Source organism: Sciurus vulgaris (assembly GCF_902686455.1).
Source record: "Sciurus vulgaris genome assembly, chromosome: 7".
In the NCBI taxonomy this organism is placed as follows: domain Eukaryota; kingdom Metazoa; phylum Chordata; class Mammalia; order Rodentia; family Sciuridae; genus Sciurus; species Sciurus vulgaris.
In genome coordinates, this window is record NC_136467.1 from 115592071 (window position 1) to 115613899 (window position 21829).

Below are 21829 nucleotides of genomic sequence, written 5' to 3' on the forward strand. Positions count from 1 at the left end.
CCTTGGGGTCCGCTGGCTCATCTGAATCTTGATATGTGTCTTAAATCTGTTGGGTCCGTTTTTTGAGAACTGATAAGAGTTATCCACCAGAGAGATGCCCATGCGTGCTTCTTATATATTATGTCAGATCCCCCGTGTCTGGGATCCATGGACTTCATGTTGAAAACTGATAAGACGGCAGCAACCACCACCACTTACAGGTCCTCGGCTGCTGGGAAAGTCTGAACCTTCTTGCACCTACTCACAACAGTCCTCTATCACGCGCTAGCATGCATTCCTGATTCCATTTCCTTGATGAGGAAATGAGAACTCCAAGAAGGGAAGCGAGTTGACAAAGGAGCAAGGAGAGGAAGAGGGGACACTGCTGGAGTACTTCATTCCGGCCACTTCCCTCCCCACTGCATCATTCTCACCCAGTTACCCTCCCCGAACTGCGCTACCCCCTAAACTCGCCATCTTATCAGGGCGGGGGCGGGGCCGAGCAGGAGAAAGCCATTCCAGTGCCAAGAAAGACTGATGGGCATGGGTGGAGCAGGTGTTCCTGAAGCCTCCTCACTGCTCCCTGGGTGTGGCCCCAACCCCACTGGCCAAACCCGCCTCTTGTAAGGCCCATCCTGGCCCAAAGCAGCAACCCCAGGCAGGTCCCAAGCCTGTGACTTGGCATCAGCAATGTGTAAGAGGCCTGTTCTCTCAAAAAGGTTGAACTGGGCTTTCTCAAGGGCCAGACCTAGGAGAGTCCTCCCTCCCTGAAGGCCAGCCTCAGACTCCCTTCTGGGCAAAGCTGTAGGGGAGGTGACTGTGGAGCTAGAGGGGTGAGGGGGAGGCCAGCTCTGCTGAGCTGTTAGGCAGACCTGCCCTGACCTGCTTGTCCCACCTGCCTACCCCCAGCGGCAGTGGCCCTTTCATCTCTGAAGCTCAAAGGAAATGCTGGCGTCCCATCATTAGTCAGTGGTGGGGAAGGGTGGCCGCTGACACCATGCAGACAGCCGGCACTGCCTCCCGCCCAGGTCCAGGGCCAGATGCTGCAGCCCTGCTTGGCCTTGGCTTCAGATTCTTGGGCTGCTTTCTGCCAGAAGGGGAGGGGAGGTGGTGGGTTTGGGGCAGGAAAGAGGCCATGCATTTATGTATGCTCCCTAATTTCCATGGGAAATCCTGGGCTCAGCCTGACTCTCAGGGCCCTGGTGGCACAGATGAGCCACTCCCCACTCCCTTCTCTCTGAGAATTGTTTTGAGTTTCTACAGAGCAGCTTGCTCCCCTCCGCTCCTGCCTTCCATGAAGCCTCCCTTCCTCCACCAGGCATCTCAGTTCTTATCCCCGGATCTCCCATCTTCCTTTCCTCTAGCTGCTTCTTCAGAGAACTGTAACCCAGCTTCTTACCTCGCCAGGGGCCACATTTCTACCTTTGGAAGTGCTTCTCGAACACGTCCACATGAATCTACATTGGCCATCTACCCAAATCCAGCCTCTCCAAAAGGAATTCCTCTTCCCTTCTTTCCTTTGCACCATTCTGAGACCAGAGCAGCCAGACTGATGGTCCCACTATCCCCAAATGCTCACTCTGCCTCACTGCTTGGGCCCCCTCTGCTTCCTCAAGGACCAGTTTAGGCCAGGCGCCTAATCCCAGTGTCTCTTGAGGCTGAGGCAGGAGGATTGTGAGTTCAAAGACAGCCTCAGCAAGGCCCTCAGCAAGTCAGCGAGACCCTGTCTCTAAAAAAAAAATTCAAAAAAGGGCTGGGGATCTGTCTTAGGGGTTAAGCACTCCGAGGTTCAATTCAAAGTACAAAACCAAAAAGGCCCAGCTTAGATCAGGAACCCTGCAGGCACCCTCCCCAGCTCCCCAGCCCTGCCCTGCCCTACTTCCTCATCTTCAGGTCTCATGGAAGACATCCCTCACCTGTGGGGACACATCAGCTCCTGTTAAGGGGTCCCCCGCCAACTGCCCCCCACACTGTTTTTTTAAAAATATTTTTTAGATGATGATGGACATTTATTTTATTCATTTATTTATACGTGCTGCTGAGAATTGAACCCTGTGCCTCACACATGCCTGGCAAGCGCTCTACCCCTGAGCCACAACCCCAGCCCCAACTGGTATTCTTTAGTTTAGTTCTCCCCCAGAAGCTTGTAAGTTGCATAAATCATCACTGAGCATCTAGCACAGCTACTAGGATGAACAGGCACTCAGCATATGTGTTGAATGAATACAAACACTACTGAAGTTCCTTAAGGGCAAAGGCCATGTCTCCCATGGACTTGTGAACACTATTGTTTGTTTGTTTTACAAAATCAAAAAATTGTTATTTGACAGATAACTTCTGAATTAATATAAAGAAGTGACAATAACTTATATACACACTAATTCAAAATTTTTTCACTAAGCACCAGTAGAACAGTTTCCAGTCTTTTTAGCAAAAACACCTTTATCTTTGAAAGACTGCCCCAAACTTAGTTTATTGAGGTTTTAAACCAAGAAATCTAAAGCTGCCAATCAGAGCTTCTAACTAGCACAAAATGACCAGGTTAAACTCTTATAAGATGAGTAAAAATAACTTTTAAAAGCTTTTAACCTATATATGCTAACTGGGGATCAGCTGGCCTCAGGCTGGTAATCACAGGTCATAGATCCACATGCCAAATACCATTCACACAGCACACAGGTGAATGAGTAATAAGTATCATATACAAAGCGAGTACAAAGTGGTACAAAATATATGGTCTTGAATGTTCGAGGGGGACAGTGCCTAATTCCCAGGAGCATACAACGCAGCAAGGGACCCAGAAACAGAATTCGCTAACCCACAAGGGAGAACCAAGAAAGGACAGCGGAAGGAATAGAAAGTCCCATGCCCCAGGATGAAGCAGGAAGGGTATTTGGGGGAGTTCTTGGACCAGGTGGCATCCAGGTCACACCAGGAACATGAGTGGATGTCAACATGTGGGGAGGGATCTTCAGGCCTGAAGAAAACCAAACAGACAAGACACTGAGCCACAGACCTACTGGCCACAGTAGACAGGGGAGTGTTTGTGTTGGGTGAAGGAACACAATCTAATAAGAGATGCGTAAAACAGAGAGAAAAACCTCCTCCAACAAGAGGACAAAATACCTTCCCCACCAAGGCTCCACATGCTCTCCGCGGAGGTGAAGCTGCTGAGGATCCCTCTGCAGGTCACCCTCCACCCCAGGCCCTGTCCCTTGGAATCATAAGCAAGAATCTTCCTTCATGTAAAACGCTCTTCTCCAAAAAGTAAAGCAGAAACAAAAGCAAACAAAACAAGACTCAAAAGAAAAAGACATCAGAGTAAGCTCTGACCCTTCATACTTCACTGGTGGCCCAGCTCTCACACTAGGGAGACAGGGTCTGCTCTGTTGCTCACACAGGTCCATTACTGCAAGGCATTTAGTTATCATATCCTAAGATAGCTCCCCTCAAAACCAGCAAACTCCACACAAAACATAAACTCACCCAAATAAAAAGCAGCATCAACTTAAGGATCTAGTGTAATATTACTATACTAACTTAGCATATAACCCTTTTCTGACCCTTTCCCAAACATCTGTACTCTGCAATGCTCTGGAAGCATTACAAACATTGCATTAGAGTCCTCTTCTGGAAGTAGTTCAGAGTCTTGAAACAGCAAATTTACATATTTTTCTACACTACCGTAGATGGGTGGTTATAAGCAAACTCTTTCTTCCCTGATTCTCAGACTACTGTAATTTTTCCCCTCAGGTCATGACAAACTAACAACTGAAAACAAAGAGATAAAGTCATACAAAAATGAAAAAAAAAATTTAAAAAACAAAGAAGGAATCTGTGTCATCAAATGAATAGTCTAAACTTGGCTACTGACCAAAAGAAATCACTTCATTCACCAAGCTACAGGCATTTTATAAAGTACTCAAGTAATTAACAGCTCAGAAATATAGGGGGGAAATTTTAGGTGGAAACAAAACTAATACCAACTCATCCTCTGGCAAATAGTTCTTTTTAAGTGCCATGTCCACACAGGGATATCCACACAGAGGGACATTTGGCAAAACTGTCTGCAGGGGGCTACCTTGTAGCCAGACCCAGCTTAGGTCTGCTTCAGACAAGCGGGATATTGGCAGACACCTGCTCCAGGAGCCCTGAGGGATGATTGCGGGTTTTTGTGCAGCACGTTGATGTCTGTCTGGCCTCAGCTTTGTCAAGGACTTGTGTACCAGTGTGTCTCTCTGCTGCAATTCATTCCTTATTTCTGAGACATCCTCTTTGAAAACTTGCTCTGGTTTCTGGACAGACAGCTGCAATCTTTGTTGTAGGAAAAAACATCTGTCTGTCTTGCAATATCCAGAAACTTCTGGATACCCGGATCAACACCAATTCTAATTTCTTCCTGATCAGTGAAACTGACATAATCCTGACTCACAAGCAGAAGCGAGAGCAGAGCGAGCCTGGAATGATGACTCCGACTCATCCACTGAGGTGCTACCTAAAGAAGCAACCCGTGGCCCAAGAGTCCTAGTGGGCGTGACAGGGCCTTGGCAGCTGCCCAGAGAACGTACCACCCAGCAGAGCTGTCGTATTTGGAATCTGACCCTATTGCTTTTAGATGTGCAGAACTTCATGTAATGCTGAGGTTCTTAGGTGGCACAAAGGTATAGTTTTAGGAACAGGTCTCTATGGTTTCATCATAAAGGTACCAGGATTCCTTGGTGTCAGGGTCCCTGCCAGGGGGACTGGGACATGATGCCATCTAAGTGGGGACATGAGAAGCTAGGAGATGATGGAACCCAGTGAGGGGTTTCCGGTTCTAATAAAGGGCTGGTGCTTGGGGATCCCAGGCAGCCCTCAGGACAGGAAGAAGCCTCTGCACCCTGGAGTGAGCGCTACCTACACTGTTGGCTACCCTAAGCCCAAGGGTGTGCACTCTGTGTTCACTTCCCTTTTGATGTCCCTTAGTCTGGTAATCTGATTTGGTGCTCTGTAATGGGTATAGAAAAGAAGAAATTCCCAAAATAATGAGGCCTGAGAAAAAGAAGTAGAAATGAAGGCCTTCGTCTCCCAGGACAAATGAGTTCCAGGTGCCAGCCAGCGGCAGGCAGAGAGGAGGTGTTTTATCATCCTCAAAAGAAACAGTCTGGGGCTGGGGAGATAGCTCAGTTGGTAGAGTGCTTGCCTTGTAAGCACAAGGCCCTGGGTTTGATCCCTAGCACCGCCCCCCTCACCCCCCAAAAAAAAGAAACAGTCTCTAGGAGGGAGGCCTTATCTCTTCCAAAGTGAATCCTTTTCAGGTACCGTCCTCAGACCAAAAGGTTCACATTCCTGACTGTCCAAGCAAACTGATATATGTTCACTAGACCACCCCTCAAAATGACCTATAAGCCCAGTCCCTTTCTTTGTTCAGTGGCTCGTTGTCCACCAGAAGAGTGGGGTCCACGGGTGCCATTTCATCCCCCTGAATAAAGAGCTGAGATGACTCGTGAGGTTTGTGTCCTGCCTGGTCTTTTTGTACCAACACCCTGGACTATCTCGGCTGTGCTACAGGCACCCAGAGCCAACTTCCTGTCAAATGTAGGCCAGAGAACTGAGAAGGAACTTCACCTCTGGAGGCAAGGGTGGCGGGCGCCAGCCACTCCAAGTTCTCCATCCTGCCTCACCTGAAGAGGAAACCTTTAGTCTAGGCTTGGTTTTCATTAAAGAGCTGGCTCTCTGCACAGGGTGGGACCTAAGCACAGAATGGGGACTAAATAGACTTGCTATTTCAAATCTCTTCCACCCAGTGCTACTGTCAGAAGTGAAGCCCTGGCTTCTCCTTCTTGAAAACTGAGTTTCTTCCATCTTGTTTGCCACCAGCTGAGCCTTCTGATCCCTTCTCCCTTTCTCCCCTGCAGAGGACTGTCTCCTGCTACTTCTTTTCATTGTTGCCGTAGTTTATTTTTTGAGTCATTAGGCGGATTTGGTAGGCTCCTGTGTTCACTACCCCCATGCTCATATCCTTTCTCTCAGCTTCCTTATCTGTCATCTTCCTGTCTTTTGGCTCACAGCTTTCCAGCATTTGTTCCACATACCTAAGGGCAGCACGAAATCCCATCGATTCAATTCGATACTGCTAGGGGGTGCTACTCCGTGCAAGTCAAGGAATGGCCAAGAGGCTCTGGTCCAGAGTAGATGACAGACATACACACAGATAACTGAACTGTGGAGCAGGAGAATATCAAGTTCTCCCACCTCGGGGAGCCCTGTGGCCAAACAAAGCAGGTGATCACCTGGGGTCAGGAGCTGGGCAGAGGAAGGAGGATTGCCATTTGCGTGCTTGCTTTTCCCAGAGTTTCCTGTTATTACTGACACTGTAAGGCCCCCAAAAAGGAAACCCCAACTCTGTCCCATGGATGGACAGCAACCCCAATCAACCGCAGGAGGCGTCACTTGATGCAAACCGCAAGAGGTGTTTATTCCAGCGCGCTGGGACTCAACTCCAGGAGTCGAGTCCCTAGCAGAAAATCTTGTAGGTTTATAAAGGCAGAAACCACACATCGGGAGGGGTCGCACATGAAAGGGAAAAGGGGGACAAAGCTGCCGGGAAATTTCAAAGGAGGTCTGGGTTTGCTGATAACATACAACATGTTTCACAATGTTTTACAACAGGGCGTAGATTCTGGTCAATAGTTTCTGGTAATCCTACTGTTTGAGCACTATTTAGTCATCTAGCCCAATTTACTCTTTTACCCTCTGTTTGGGGCTATTTCCTGGAACAGCTTTTAGGGGCTTTTGCTCCCATCACTGGGAGGGTGACCTCAGGGAGTTAAGATAACTGGGAGAGTGACCTCAGGGAGTTAAAATAACCAGGAGGGTGACATCAGAGAGTTAAGACAATGGGCAGGAGACCTTAGGGAGTTAAGATAAAAAAATGTTCATTCTTTCATTTCCCCATTTTCTTTTCGGAAAGTTCTAATCATGGAACTTCTGTCTCTACATATTCTTCCCCCAAATTGTTTCCTTGGCGGAGGGACTGATATTGTTGCCTGAGCATTAGCACCTGTACAGCACTTACTCTTTCCCTGATGAAGGTAACTAGGCGATTTTAGGCAGGCAAGAGCCGAGGGGGCGGGCCACCAATTAGCAGCCCCTTGTTTGCAGTCCTTGATAAACAGTCCTTGATAAAGGCAGGTAAATTTGGTAATCAATGGCCTCTGGAGATCCTTGACATTCCATTCTTCCAGGGGCAGTCTCCAACTTGCAGAGGCAGATGACCTCATGGCTTCATTTCCTCGATTTGACCCGATCCCCTATTTCTACACTAACTGCCTATTCCCAATTCTGTCTTCATTCCCCGCTTTAGCTTTAGGAACCCATAACTGCTTGTTAAGGAAATGAAAAGGGGCGTCGGTCATTCTGGCTGCTTCGAAGCTGAATGGGGGCAGCGAGGGGCAAGCAGTTTGGAGTTCCTTCTTTTTAAAAATCGGGTCAATAGAGGGGTCCCAGGAAGAAGCCTGGTTGGGGAAGAGCAGGTTGTAAAGTCATCTGGGGGTGGCTGCTTCTATGATAGAAGAACAAAAAGACATGAGTACTGAAATGAGATTAGCACAAAGTAAATGTTGCAGCATCTGAAACATGCCACTGGGTATCATGAAAATGACAGAAGTTAATCTCTCACCAGGAGGTGAAAGAACTGAGAAATTGTTCCCATAACTAGGCCTAGCAAAGGCTGGAGAGGACAAGGCCTTCATTTGGGGACTTTAACATTGCCATAGATGTCCCTAAAAAATATAGTTAAGCTACTTAATGTCATCTGATTTTGTAAAATATCCCTTTATTGGTATAACCTGTGTTTAGTAGAGATCTCTATACTTCTGTTACTTAGAAATAGATAATCATACTGGCAAACATAGATTAAGTCTACCTGTGTAGCTTAGGAAGGTCTGCAGGCCTTAAACTGACTAAAAACTTCTGACTCTGGCAGTTTCTCTGATAGTTATCAGGATACATCTAAAGTTACATTTAACTATTATTTCCTTTAAATGCCCAAGAATGGCTATACTTTGGTTTTAACTGTTTTGCTGGGTGTCTAAGATCAAGCTGGTCAAATTGACCTGGTTCCTGTCTTGTTAAAGAGTCAGCTGAGTCCCACAGGGGTCACTCGTACAGAACTTAAGAGCGGCTCCTTAGCTCCACCAGTGACTTTGGTTAGGCAGGGTCTCTTGATGGGGTGACTTCCTTTAGAAACATCAAGGGATGTTTCCCCTTTTCCATGACCCTCCTCTGCAGCAGATGCACTGGATGATTTTTCATCCTCTAGTCAACAATCTCCTTGATCAGGAGGTTGTGTGACCCAGAGTTGCAACGCTCCTTAGAGAAGTTCTCTTATTCCCTGGGTTCAGGCTAATGTTGAGGGCAAGACCCAAATATGGACTTTTCTTGACCTCTGTATTTAACTCCAATTTCTAAGTTTGATCTTAATTATCCAGCAAGCCAGTCTCACCAGTCATAAATTAAGAGTAATGGGCTTTAACTTTGATGTCCATAACTTTACAGTTATTTACCCTTTTATCTAACTGGAGTCTGCATTAGTACTGGAAGTTACCACTATCTATTCTATAGGTGATGGCTTATTATCACAAGTTACCTAGGTTGTTTATTCTTGGAGCAGCTACTTCTGCAAAATATTAACAGGTAACAGTTTTACAAAATGAAATTAGCAAGAGTAAAAATATATTCAGCTTGTATAATAGCTATCTTGAATTTTGATTGAGAAGTACATTCTATCCCCTATTTGAGATCACAGTACTTTTACAACAAGAACCAATCTTTTGACTATAACTTTAAATAAACTGAAGTCTGGCTTATTTTGGAGTCACTCTAACATGCAGTAAGGTGGGAGGCAGAGCCTTATCTCAGGTAAGGCAGGGCTCTTTACAGATCTTAAGTGTTCTAATTCTGATGTTGATCTTTGCTTCTTCCTTAAATATCATTAAGTAGTTTACATATACTGTTTCCTGAGTCTATATAAACTTTATAATTAACACAATTTAACATAGTATCTAAAACATGAATCAAAGAAAGGCTGAAAGAGCTTTTGTTATTTCCACAATCCGAGAGTGCTGGGACTTGAACCCAGGCCTTCCGCTTGAGAGTCAGGAACTCTACGAGATGAGCTAAATGGCCTGCACTGAGAGAGCTTTTAACTTTCCTTTTGTGATTAAATGGCAAAATGTTTTCATGTTTCTTTCATGTTTCACAATATTAACCTTTAAACAATCAGACTCTAATGTTTAGAAATACATTTACATTTGAAATTCTTTATCCCAGTGTAAAAAGTAACAAATTTTACACATACCCTATTGATAGCAGGTCCTATAATAGAACATTAAATGATAGAAATAAATCCCCAATAAAATTTACTCTTTATAAGATTAAGATTACCATTACAGACAAGTTTAATCTGGAGGATAGCAGAGCTTAATAAATTAGTTGCTTTAAAAACTTGTGGTCCTGAAAAATATGAACACATTTAATATACAACTAGTGACCATTTCACAAATACCTTGACACTTTTATCTTACCAAATTGAGTTTTTAAAGAGAAATGTATACTCTGTAACAAAGTACAATACTCTATAATAGTTGTTTAATCATAATTGTATACACCCCAATTTTTAAGACTAATTGTTCTAAAGAATAAAACTTAATAGACACAAAGTTAAGAGTAAATTAGTGTTTCAAATCCTTGTCATTTTACCATGTCATTCTACCATATAGATTAAACTTTGGTTTATATCAGAACGTTAGTATTTCACCTTAGGAAAAACCTTCAATAGTTTTAGCTGTCTCACATACATATAACCAACTTAGTTACACACAAACTTGTTGAAACTTGCCCTTTACTTACATAGACTTTCTTAGCACTTACTTAGACCCTCATGTATTTCATCACACAAGCACTTTCTTACCCAGAAACATTTCCTTTTTCCTTTTACTAAATATATTTCCATACCCAGAACCTTTTATTTTCTCTTTCCTACTCGTTGACCCCTTTTTGTTCACATTCTGAAACAACTCTTATGAAATTTCTGAATTTAGATAAATTACTCTATTTTAATAAGATTAAATATTCTGTTGTTTATAGTACTCTAATTGAAACACAGTTGAAACTTTTGGGACCCTTTGTATATAGAATTGCACTTGTTAGGACATACTCTTAGTAACCTTGTTTTTAGTTTAGTGATGACACAAAGCAAGTTTAAACCCTTTTATTTACCAACCTATGAAAACACCAATAATGTTTAAGTATGATACCCCATGGAATTCAAGGAGTTAAAAGTACTCGATGTTATTTAACAATTAGCATTTTAACTTTGTAAATTAATCAGATGTCTCTACAAACACATTAGAGTAATCCCATACATGTTAACTCTAATTCACTTATTCTGTAAAAACCAAGATATCAGACAAGTGTCCTGAACAGTATTTGCTGTCTCTTCCCTGTTGAAGAAAAGTCCTAGAAACAATTGATATTAGACATTTTATTAACATCAATATTTTATTAGCTTGACCACCTAGAGACTTGCAAGTTATTTTCAAAGACATTTTACTCTTATTAGTTTACCCAATTTGAACCTTTTTAAATCACGTGAATTAAAAGTATCTGGATCCATTTTTAAATCTTAATTTTAGGAGCGCTCAGTTTTGATACAGACAAAACATGACATCAGACAGCACAACATACAAATAACACAAAATCAAGCCCTTGTAACTTCATAGGTGAATCTCCATTGCAGTGTAACAGATGTTCAAAAACTCTAGTTGAATAAAAAATAGAACTGGTCAAAAAAATCATGAGCTCAAAAAAACATATAATTAAAAAAAACCAAGAGTCCTGGAAAAAAATCATACGGCCGTTAATTACTTTAGTAAAGTACCATAAAATTTACTTTGCTGGAGTTTTAAAGACTCTTTTTACCTTTTCTTTCCCTGGGTTTGAGACCGGTCTCCTACTGAGCCTTTAGGCTTCTTTTATTTATATTTCAATGCAAGCCTGGACTGAGATCTGGAAGGATCTAACAGGTTTTAACAGAAACTCTGTGTCTAAGGCATTTTAGCCATCTCATCAGGACAGGTTGGATGTTAAAATTATGAGACCTTATTTTTCATTACTTTTGAGACTGAAGCTACTTTGCTAAGTTACCCTTTAGGGCTGTTGGGAGGGGGAGTCCAGAGAAGGAACCTTTGGGGTCCACCCGAGAGTAGCCCGGGCCCAGAACCCCCCAGTTGTTCCAACCCTTCCTCCACCTCCGCCACAAACACACAACAGAACCAGATACAGACAGGCGCCAATCTCTGATCCACCAATTGAACCCCATCAGCGCCCTTACCGACGGAGACTACCAGGCGTCCCTGGCTCTCCTTCCACCCTTAGGGCGTCCCCCAGGGCTGCAACCTGTGGCCCCCCAGGCACGTCTACCGGCCACTGTCCGGCCCCTCTCACGAGTCACCGAACGGCTGCCACCGAAACCGAAAGCGCGCTCACAGAACCAGACCAACTAACAAAACACAAGACAAAGACAGACAACTTCGGGGTACCCCTTCTTACCTCCAAGGTCGACTCCGCGGATGAGGGGGGGCCGTCTTATCCCGGACGAGCCCCCAAATGTAAGGCCCCCAAAAAGGAAACCCCAACTCTGTCCCATGGATGGACAGCAACCCCAATCAACCGCAGGAGGCGTCACTTGATGCAAACCGCAAGAGGTGTTTATTCCAGCGCGCTGGGACTCAACTCCAGGAGTCGAGTCCCTAGCAGAAAATCTTGTAGGTTTATAAAGGCAGAAACCACACATCGGGAGGGGTCGCACATGAAAGGGAAAAGGGGGACAAAGCTGCCGGGAAATTTCAAAGGAGGTCTGGGTTTGCTGATAACATACAACATGTTTCACAATGTTTTACAACAGGGCGTAGATTCTGGTCAATAGTTTCTGGTAATCCTACTGTTTGAGCACTATTTAGTCATCTAGCCCAATTTACTCTTTTACCCTCTGTTTGGGGCTATTTCCTGGAACAGCTTTTAGGGGCTTTTGCTCCCATCACTGGGAGGGTGACCTCAGGGAGTTAAGATAACTGGGAGAGTGACCTCAGGGAGTTAAAATAACCAGGAGGGTGACATCAGAGAGTTAAGACAATGGGCAGGAGACCTTAGGGAGTTAAGATAAAAAAATGTTCATTCTTTCAACACAAACACACATCCTGTTGTCCCATGGTGACCTCTCCTCATTATTTGAATTTGCCCTTGACATTCATTTTAACCTGATTTCTCCAGGCTGAGGGGAGGAGCATGAGAAGAGAGCACAGTGTTTTGGCCCTGGTGTCCAGCACTGTTGTCCTAGCTGGTGCCCTCCGTGTGGGCACCCCAGTGTTAACTAGCAGGTGGCTTCTGCTCACAGGTGAACTTAAGCCTTAGGGGTAGGGTTCAAGTTCAGGTAGTGAAAGAATGGACATTTTTTTAAGCTGTCTGTTTTATCTCAACTCCCTAAGGTTTCCCTCCCAGTAATGGGAACAAAGCCCTTAAAGCTGTTCCAGGAAACAGCCCCAAACAGAGAGTAAAAGAGTAATTGGAGCAAGATAGTATTCAGGCAGTTAAGACACCAGAATCTACACCCTGTTGTAAAACATTGTGAAACATGTTGTATGTTATCAGCAAACCCAGACCCCCTTTGAAATTTCCTGGCAGCTTTGTTCCCCTTTTCCCTTTCATGTGCGACCCCTGCCGATGTGTGGTCTCTGCCTTTATAAACCTACAAGATTTTCTGTTAGGGACTGGACTCCTCGAGTTGGGTCCCAGCACGCTGGAATAAACACCTCTTGCAGTTTGCATCAAGTGACGCCTCCTGCGGTTGATTGGGGTTGCCGTCGATCCATGGACAGAGTTGGGGTTTCCTTTTTGGGGGCCTTACAGTAGGGTTAGAGTCAGTGGAGGCTGAGATGGCTCCTAGGATTCAGGCACAGGCTAAGTGGTATAACAACACCTCTCCAAATTCCTGTTTCAAGGAGGACAGAAAGAAGAGAGACTGGGGCCTGGAAAAGTTGGGAGATGTCACAGGGTCACTATTAATGTGGGAGTAACTCCAGGGTGTCCACAGTGTTGCAGAGACACTGGAAGCACTGGACTTGTCAAAACATGGGCTCCTGGCACTCCTGATCCAGTGGGAATGGGTAGAGCGAGAGAACTCACATTTCTAGCAAGTTCTCAGATGAGGCAGTCAGTCCTGATGGCTCAGGGATTTGGAGAACCACTGCTGTGCAGAATCACACTGGACCACCTGCCTGGCTCTGGGTAGGAGTAATACTCCTAGCTTACCCTGAGAAACCGAAGTGCCCCAGGACAAGTGACCTCACCAAGGTCACACGGCTGGGGGTGGAGGTGGGGAGCCAGACTGCACCAGCTGCCCTGCCCTCTGCCTTCAAGGCTGGAGTGGTGCGACAACACCTCTCCAAATTCCTGTTCCAAGAAGAGCAGAATGAAGAGAGAGTGGGGCTTGGAAAAGCTGGACGGTGTCACAGGGTCACTATTAATCTGGGAGTAACTGTAGGGTGTCCACAGAGTGGCAGAGACACTTTCACTTCTATGTAAGTGTGGCCTCATCAAAATGACCCTGGGCACTCATACAGCAGAGGCTCTGTTGTCCCTGGGTCATCCTTCCGTCCTTCCCTTCTCGGGTCTGAAACTTTCACTCCCTCAATGACTGGGAGTGTCGCTGCTGATGGCTATCAGCCAAGTCCCTCCCCAGGAACTGTCCTTCCAATAGAGAGCCACCTCATCCAAGGTCATGCCCACTCCCTAGGGGCACCCCACAACTCAGGACAATGCTGAAGGGCCATCACTTTCACCCCCATTGCCAAGGCATGCAGTTCGGGTTGCCCTCCACCCTGACCCCTTCCCTTCCCACAGAGGTATGCATCCTGAGGGCGTCCCAATACACTTCCTTCAGCAAACCTCTCAACAACTTGTTGGGTGCCAGACACTGTTCTAAGCTCTGTACAACACTATTTCATGGGCTCCTCCCACAGCCCCAGGAGGTGCGTATTTTTGTTAAGGAAAAGCTAAGTAACCCAAGGTCACAGAGCCATAAAGTGAGCTGGGATTCCTATGCAAATAGTCAGACTCTGGGGCAACACTATCTTCCAGAGCATTCCTGTGGTCTAGCCTTGAGGAAATTAAACAGAGGAAACAAGATACATTCTGATTTGAGGAGGAAAACCTCTGCCGCCCCCAAGATCTTTTCCACCAGCTTCTGGCTGGTACCTGAATATGTGGCCCCTGGGTTTTATTTCAGCTCAGTGGGTCTTATCTGGGGGTCCCCAGAACACATCTGGGCAATGTTTAGAGACATTTTCTGATTGACACATCTAGGGGAGTCCTAAGAGCATTTGGTAGGTTAGAGACCAAGGATGTTAGTAAATGTTCTACAAAGCACGGGACAGCCTCCCAGGGACAAATTCAGCCCCAAATGTAAGTAGTATTGAGGTTCAGAAACCTTGCAATCTAGCTTGAAGCCTGGTCTCCTAGTTGGCTTTACCTGAAGGAGTCCCAGTGCAATGGCTACCTAGGAGTAGACTTTAGCAGAGGTGGTCAGATACTGGGGGTGGAGAGAGGGTCTGGAGGGCAAACTATTTCACAATCCTTGAAGAATATGTCTTATTGGTTCAGAAGATCGTGCAACTTCTGGCTGATACCAGTGACCAAGCTCTGAAGGTGCCCCTTTTCTTTGACCAGGTGTCTCCTACCCTCCTCCGCACTTCCTTTTAACTCTGCAGTGTGGGGGTGGCAGAGCAAGAGGCAGAGGCTCTTCTTTCTGAGCACTTATCTCAGAGTTTCTAGTTCAGCCTGGCCAAGTGCACCTTGATGAGACAAGGAGGGCTCAGGGAAACAAGTCACTTTGCTGTTTTTCTACCTGTTTCTCTAGTAAATCTTATTCCACGTTTACCCAGCATGGCTAGAGGTGAATGTTTCTGTGCCCTGGCATCCCAGGTCTCGCCAGGGAAAACACCTTACATAGTCAACCCAGCCCCATTACTGCACTGTACAAGGAGCATGGAATGCTGGGCCACTGTAGAACAAAACAAAGAGAAGATGACAGGATCCAAAACAGCCACCAGGGGGATCATGGAGTTCATGGAAGTAGGAATTTCAGTCCATCGATATTTCCTAGAATTCTGGATAGGTTTTATTCTTGGATCTCTGGAAACGTAGTCCCTGGATAATACAGAAGACCTCTTCAAGTCTCACACACGACGCCCTGATACCTTCCAGAGTTCTCCCCTAAATTCCATTCTCAGAGCCATCTGACAAGTCAACGTTTCCATGTCCCTGTCTGGTGGCACCCCACACCTAGTGAGTGCACAGTCCCACCTGGCTAAGCCCACTCCTGCCTCAGGGTCTCTTACTTGCTCATCTTGCACCTCCCAATGTTCTTTTCCAGCTATCCGGTCTCAATTGAAATGTTACCCTCTTAGAGAGGACAGACCATTCCATAAAAGGGCAACACCCTTCCTGCTACACACTCCTTATTATCATTACCCCGCTTTATTTATTTTTATTTAATTTTTTAATTTTTTAATTTTGGGGGGTACTGGGGCACTTGGGGTACTCAGGGGTACTCGGCCACTGAGCCACATCCCCAGCCCTATTTTGGTTGGTTTTTTTTTTTTTTTTTTGGTGGTGCTGGGGATTGAACCCAGGACCTTGTGCATGCAAGACAAGCACTCTACAAAACTGAGCTATACCCCTAGCCCCCCTGCCCTATTTTGTATTTTATTTAGAGACAAGGTCTCACTGAGTTGCTTAGCGGCCTCACTCTTGTTGAGGCTGGCTTTGAACTTACAATCCTCCTTTTTTAGCCTCCCGAGCTGCTGGGATTACAGGCGTGTACCGCTGTGCCCAGCTATTTATTTTTATTTTACTTATATTTTGCAATACTGGGGATTGAACCCAGGGCCTCACACATGCCAGGTAACTGCTCTCCTATTGAGCTACATCCTCACCCCATGTCTGTTTTTTGAGATTCTCGTTAAGTTGCTGAGGCTGTCCTTGAACTTGTGATCCTCCTGCCTCCATCTCCCAAATTGCTGGGATTATAGGCATGCACCACCATGCCTGGCTCACCCTGCTTTTTTTTTCCTCAGCACTTATCATCATCTGATGTGCCATGTATTTATTTATTTATCCCTGGTGCTCTTCTCCTTGCCTCCATATTGAATTGTTTAATATCCACCTTTCACTGGCTCTGTTTTTTTCAAAAATTTTTTAAGTTATAGATGGACACAATACCTTTATTTTATTTATTCATTTTATGTGGTGCTGAGGATCGAACCCAGTGCCTCACACGTGCAAGGCGAGTATTCTACCACCAAGCCACAATCCCAGCCCTGGCTCTGCCTTTTAATTTCATATAGCTTTATAATTTATTGTTTTTTGTAAGATGCTTTATTAGAACAAATAGAAATACAAGCTGGGTGTGGTGGTACATGCCTGTAATGTTAGCAATTTGGGAGACTGAGGCAGGAGGATCATAAGTTCAAGTTCGGCTTTGGAGACTTAGTGAGCCCCTGTCTCAAAAAATAAAAAGTGCTGTGGAGGTAACTCTGTGGTAAAGCACCCCTGGGTTCAATTCTGAGTACCAAAAAAATTTTTAAAAAGAAACAAAGAAAGATATTAGGAGCCAATTTACTATCACATGGCTAAATGGCAGAGCTATGCATTGGATGAATACTTCTAATATTTTTCTACCATGATTTATAAACAAAAAAGTGGAGCAAACAGACACACTGTCCCATCCCTTTAAGCTTTAGGAAAGAAACCTGAGGCTGTCAATAAGAAAATTCTTTTAAGGCTTTACATTTCACAGACATTTTGCACTTCAAATTTACAGTATTCATTATAAAACTTTCCTCCAGAAGTGTTTCCATAAAAAGAACTCCCTAATAACACGCTCAGTGTGATGTTCTGCTGATCTGGGGTCCCGGAGCTGCTTGCTGGGACACCCCACCTAGGGGAGACTGGCCTAGCCATCTACCCAGCGCTGGGGGCTGCGGCAGGCACCGGGAAGGCAATCTCTTTGGGAAGTGAATTGGCTGGAGCTAGCTAGGGCCTCACTGGAGTCCTGAGTTCTGGTCCCAGCTCTGGCACCCACCACAGTTCCTCAGTGACCTTGGGCAGGCTCTGCCACTGTAGTTTGGCTTTGATTTTCTGAAGGGTTGGGTTTATGAGCTTAGTCCCCTCAAGGCTGAGTGTTAGGATGGGCTTTGCTTCTGAACATGGCTGACGGTAAGCAACCGGGTGTGGGGAAACAGGGCAGGAATGAGAGCGAGACTGAAAGCCCGATGCTCAGGTGAGATGGCTGACAGCCAGGACTTGTCCAGGAGGGGCGGTGGACAGTGGTGTTCCGGGTGTTTCTGAGCGCTCAGAAGGGATGCAGCCTCCCTTGGACAAACTGGGGACACACTCTCTGACAGAATGCTGAGATTCAGACCATTCCTTAAAGCCAGAAGAAGCTTCGGGTGACACCATGAGACAACTCACCTGGGCTCTATAGCGAGGGCCCTCTGAAGGAAGGACAGGGAATTTCAGAGGATGCAGCAGGACTAGCCTGGGCTCTTCCAGAACAGCAACCACATCCTCTGGGTTGGCTAAATGACCTTCCAGAGAGACACAGCTGGCATGGCACAAAAGCAACAAAACAGGGCCCAGGCACCTCTGTCTATCTTGAGCTCCTGGGGCAGTGTCCTGCACCCGCAGAGTTAGAAGGAATACAAAACGTGGGTTTGCTTAAGATGCATCTTTCTGGCCTTTGTTGCAGTTTCGTGGAGACTGGCCTCCTTGGGGAGCACTGGTGGCTTGAGACAGTTTGAGCATTCTCCGACGTTTCTGGCCCGAGGAACAGAGGGAAGGGAAACTCGTTTGCTGGTTCTCTATGGATTGTCAGAAGGGGCTGATCAAGGGAGGTGACAATTTCTGGCACTGGAGAGGGGACGGTACAGATTGGGGGAGCAGAAGGATTGGTTACCTGGTTTATTTCTCTTCATGGGAATCCTGAGTTTCAAAAGAAGCTGCTCATTTCCCGCATGGACACGTGGAGGCACTGAAATAAAGGCACAGGCTGGTGCCAGGCACTCCAGACACTGGAGACAGCCATATTGGCTCACTCCTCAGAGGAAGTAGTACTGGGGACATTGTATTTCAAAATCACACCATGGGAAAGCACACCTCAGTCATCCTAACAGAGATGCAAAATAAAGTGATTCTGAAGAGCATTTTTTCACTTATCAGATTGGCAAAAGATTAAAACGCATTGTGTTGGCTAGGGCGTGGGAAAACAGGCTCTCTACACAGGGTTTTTGGCAATAGCTGTTGTCTTAGGCCATTTGAGCTGCTGTAACAAAGTACCATGAACTGGGTGGCTTGTAAACAACAGAAATTGATTTTTCACAGTTCTGGAGGCTGAGAAGCCCAAGATAAAGCATATTTGGTATTTGGTGAGGACTCACTTTCTGGCTCACAGATGGTGCCTTCTCTCTGTCCTCACACAATAGAAAAGGAAAGTCAAATCTCTGCCCTGGGTCTTTCTCTTCTGTTTTTTTTTTTTTTTTTTTTTTTTTTTCTCCCTAGGGCTTGGGATCAAACTGCAAACCCAGGGCCTCACACATGCCAGGCAAGTACTCTACCACTGAGCGACACCTCCAGCCCTTCTGACATCTTTTTTAAGGGCACTAAACCCATTTGTGGAGGCTCTTGTGACATAATCATCTCCCAAAAGGTTCTATTTCCTAATACCAACACCTGGGGAGTGAGGGTTTAACCTGCATTCTGGGGAGACAGGAACCTTTAGATCACAGATCACAACTATCAGCATGTGCCTTTAATTATGGGCTAGGAATTCTGCTTCTAAGAAGTTGGCCTGCAGATAGTACCAGCCAAATGGCATGGTGTCATTGTGGCATTGTTTGTTGGAAAGAGTCTCAATTTCTCTGAATTAGAGAACTGGTAACAAATTAGGATAACATACAATAGAACTCTGCAGCCATAAAAACAAATGGGGAGCTGGGTGTAGTGTTGTGATCCCAGTAACTCAGGAGGCTGAGGCAGGAGGATTGCAAGTTCCAGGCCAGCCTCTGCAACTTAGTGAGACACTGTTTCAAAATAAAAAGGATGTTGCTCAGTGATTAACCAGTACCAAAAAAAAAAAAAAAAAAAAAAAAAAAAAAAAAGAGTACTCTCTCTCTCTCTCTCTTTTTTTTGGTACAAGGGATTAAACCCAGGAGTGCTTAATCACTGACCCAGCCCTTTTGATTTTTTATTTTGAGACCAGGTCTCAAAATAAATAAGTTGCTTAGGGCCTAAACTAAGATGCTGAGGCTGGCCTTGAATTTGAGATCTCCTGCCTCAGTCTCCTGAGTGGCTGGGATTACAGGTATACACCACCACACCCAGCATGAAGACATGCTTTATATACCAGGAATGACCTTCAAGAGGTAGTAAGTGGAAGGAAAAGGAAGTTCAGAAGAGTATATGCAATATGCTACCTTTGTTTTTTTGTTTGTTTTTGTTTTTCCAGTACTGGGGATTAACCCCAGGGTCGCTCTACCATTGAGTGACATCCCTAGCCTTTTTTATTTTGTTTTGAGCCAGTGTCTCACTAAGTTGCCAAGGCTGACCTCAAACTTGCGATTCTCCTGCCTGGCTCCCAAAGTGCTGGGTTACGGGTGTGTGCTGCTACCTGGCATATACTCCCATTTGTATAAAGGAAGGAAAAAATGTGTATGCTTGTGCTTGCATGACAAGGACAGAGTGTCTCTGGAGGATACCTTACAAACTGTTGTCATAGGTCACATCTTAGAAGGGGACCTGGTATCTTAGAACTCTCTGTTCCCTGTGGACACAAAGCTCTGTCTCCTTTGGGTCTGGGGAGAGGCAATTCCTTCACCCATCCAGAAGTGAACTACTCCGCTCTACAGGTCTCCAGACACGGTGGGCAGGCACGGGGTTGGGAGAGAGCAGGGCCATGCCCATTAGTAGCTTGGTAACCTCACTCAAGTTACTTAGCCTTCAAGCCTCTGTTTCCTCATCTGTGAAGTAGTCATACTATTAAGAAATGAGGGGCTGGGGTTGTGGCTCTGTGGTAGAGTGCTTTCCTAGCATGTGTGAGGCACTGGGTTCAATTCTCAGTACCACATATAAATAAATAAATAAAGGTTCATTAACAACTAATGAAAACATTTTTAAAAAAGAAATGAGGGCTGGGATGTAGCTCAGTGGTAGAGTGCGTGCCCGGCATGTGCAAGGCCCTAGGTTCCATCCCCAGCACTACCACCCATCCAACTACACACGCACAAAAGAAAAGAAAAAGAAAGGAAGAAAAATTTTAAAAGCGAGGTACTGCATGTGGAAATAGGGATAATGACTGCCAAATGCCACCTCATAGTGCCACGGTGCCTGGTACCATAGCAAGTACTCAGTAAATGATTTGTTTCTAGGTACATCTTGGTTTCTCATCTGTACCTCTGACTCTTACAGGATCAAAATGCAAACTCCTCAGTGAGGCCGTGGAGGCCCCTGAGCCCATCCTCAGCCTTCCTTTCCACACTCATCTTTGCTGTTCCCTCGTGGGCTATGCTCTCTCTTTTCTCTGCCCAGAATGTCCTTCCTTCCTTCCTTTGCTTGCCTCAGTCAACTTCAAAGTTTAATTCAATTGTGTCACCAGCCCTGGAATGTTCTTCCTGAAGCCCCAGCCCAGAAGGAGTCTTGCACCTGCCTCTGCGAAGGCCGAGAACCTGGGTGCAGCCCCACACTGTCATGACACTGCGCAGTCTCCCCCATCCAGCTTATGCCCCCCTGCACACACTTGTTGGGCACTATAAAAGGAACAGAAGAGATGCTGGCCAGGTGGTGGCGCACCTGTGATCCCAGCTACTCGAGGGTGAGGCAGGAGGATTGCGGGTTTGAGACCAGTCTGGGAAACCTAGTGAGACACTGTCATAAAGGAATGAATGAATGAATATAAATATATACATACAGACAGACATACAGGACTGGGATGTAGCTCAATGGTAGAGTCCCCAGGGAGGCGGGGAGGGACTCTCAGCTCCACTTAAATGAAACCACAACATACCATTTTCCAAAAAACACTTGTAATTTTTGAAAACCATTTTGACAGAGCTTGTATATTATTTATATAATTTAAAATCAGCATATATGTTATTTATTATGAAAATAAACTTGGAAAAATGCAAAAAACCCCCAAAACCCAAAACTCAAACATACCATTTCCTATCAGACTAACAAAATTCAACAAGTCCCAAGACACTGAGGTGGCAAGGAAGAAGGCACTTGACAAGAGTATAGATTGGGGCATATTCTGAGAACTGGGTGACATCGATCTGTCCACACTTAGTAGGCACATATGGCAAAGGACATGCATGAATGCTTGCAGTGGCAGAAGGCTGGAAACTACCCAAGGGTCCCATCACCAGGGACTGATGAATGAGGGTGGAGCCCACCACATAGCATTATGCAGCCAAGAAACAGATAGAAGTTCTTTGCTACTGACATGGAAGATACACCAAGAAGCGTGCCAGGGGAAAGCACACAGAGCTTCTACAATATTTACCGTGGGGTTTGAAGGGGAGGAAAAATATCCGAGCATTTGTATCTGATGCACAGAGAATACATTAGGTCATATTGACGGCACCATATCAGGAGCCTCCAGAGACAAGGCCTGAGAGTCTGGGAAACAGGAAGAGGGAGAGGCTTAGCTATCCCTTATATATTTTTCTGTCTTTTAAATTTCACACTGTAAACATTT

The 21829-nt window shown here is 45.5% G+C and overlaps 1 protein-coding gene across 3 annotated transcripts in view; it reads right to left on the reverse strand.

Annotated features, from left to right (window-relative positions):
• Positions 1-21829, reverse strand: part of CIMIP3 (ciliary microtubule inner protein 3) — a 69965-nt gene that overhangs the window by 47917 nt on the left and 219 nt on the right. Inside the window, exon 1 of one of the 3 annotated variants that reach the window (XM_079147800.1) lies at positions 21635-21683. The exons of the other annotated variants lie outside the window; for them this stretch is intronic. Coding sequence (XP_079003926.1) covers positions 21635-21670 — 36 coding nt within the window. The 5' untranslated portion in view covers positions 21671-21683. Of the gene's footprint in view, positions 1-21634; positions 21684-21829 lie in introns of those variants that run through there. 3 annotated transcript variants of the gene reach the window in all.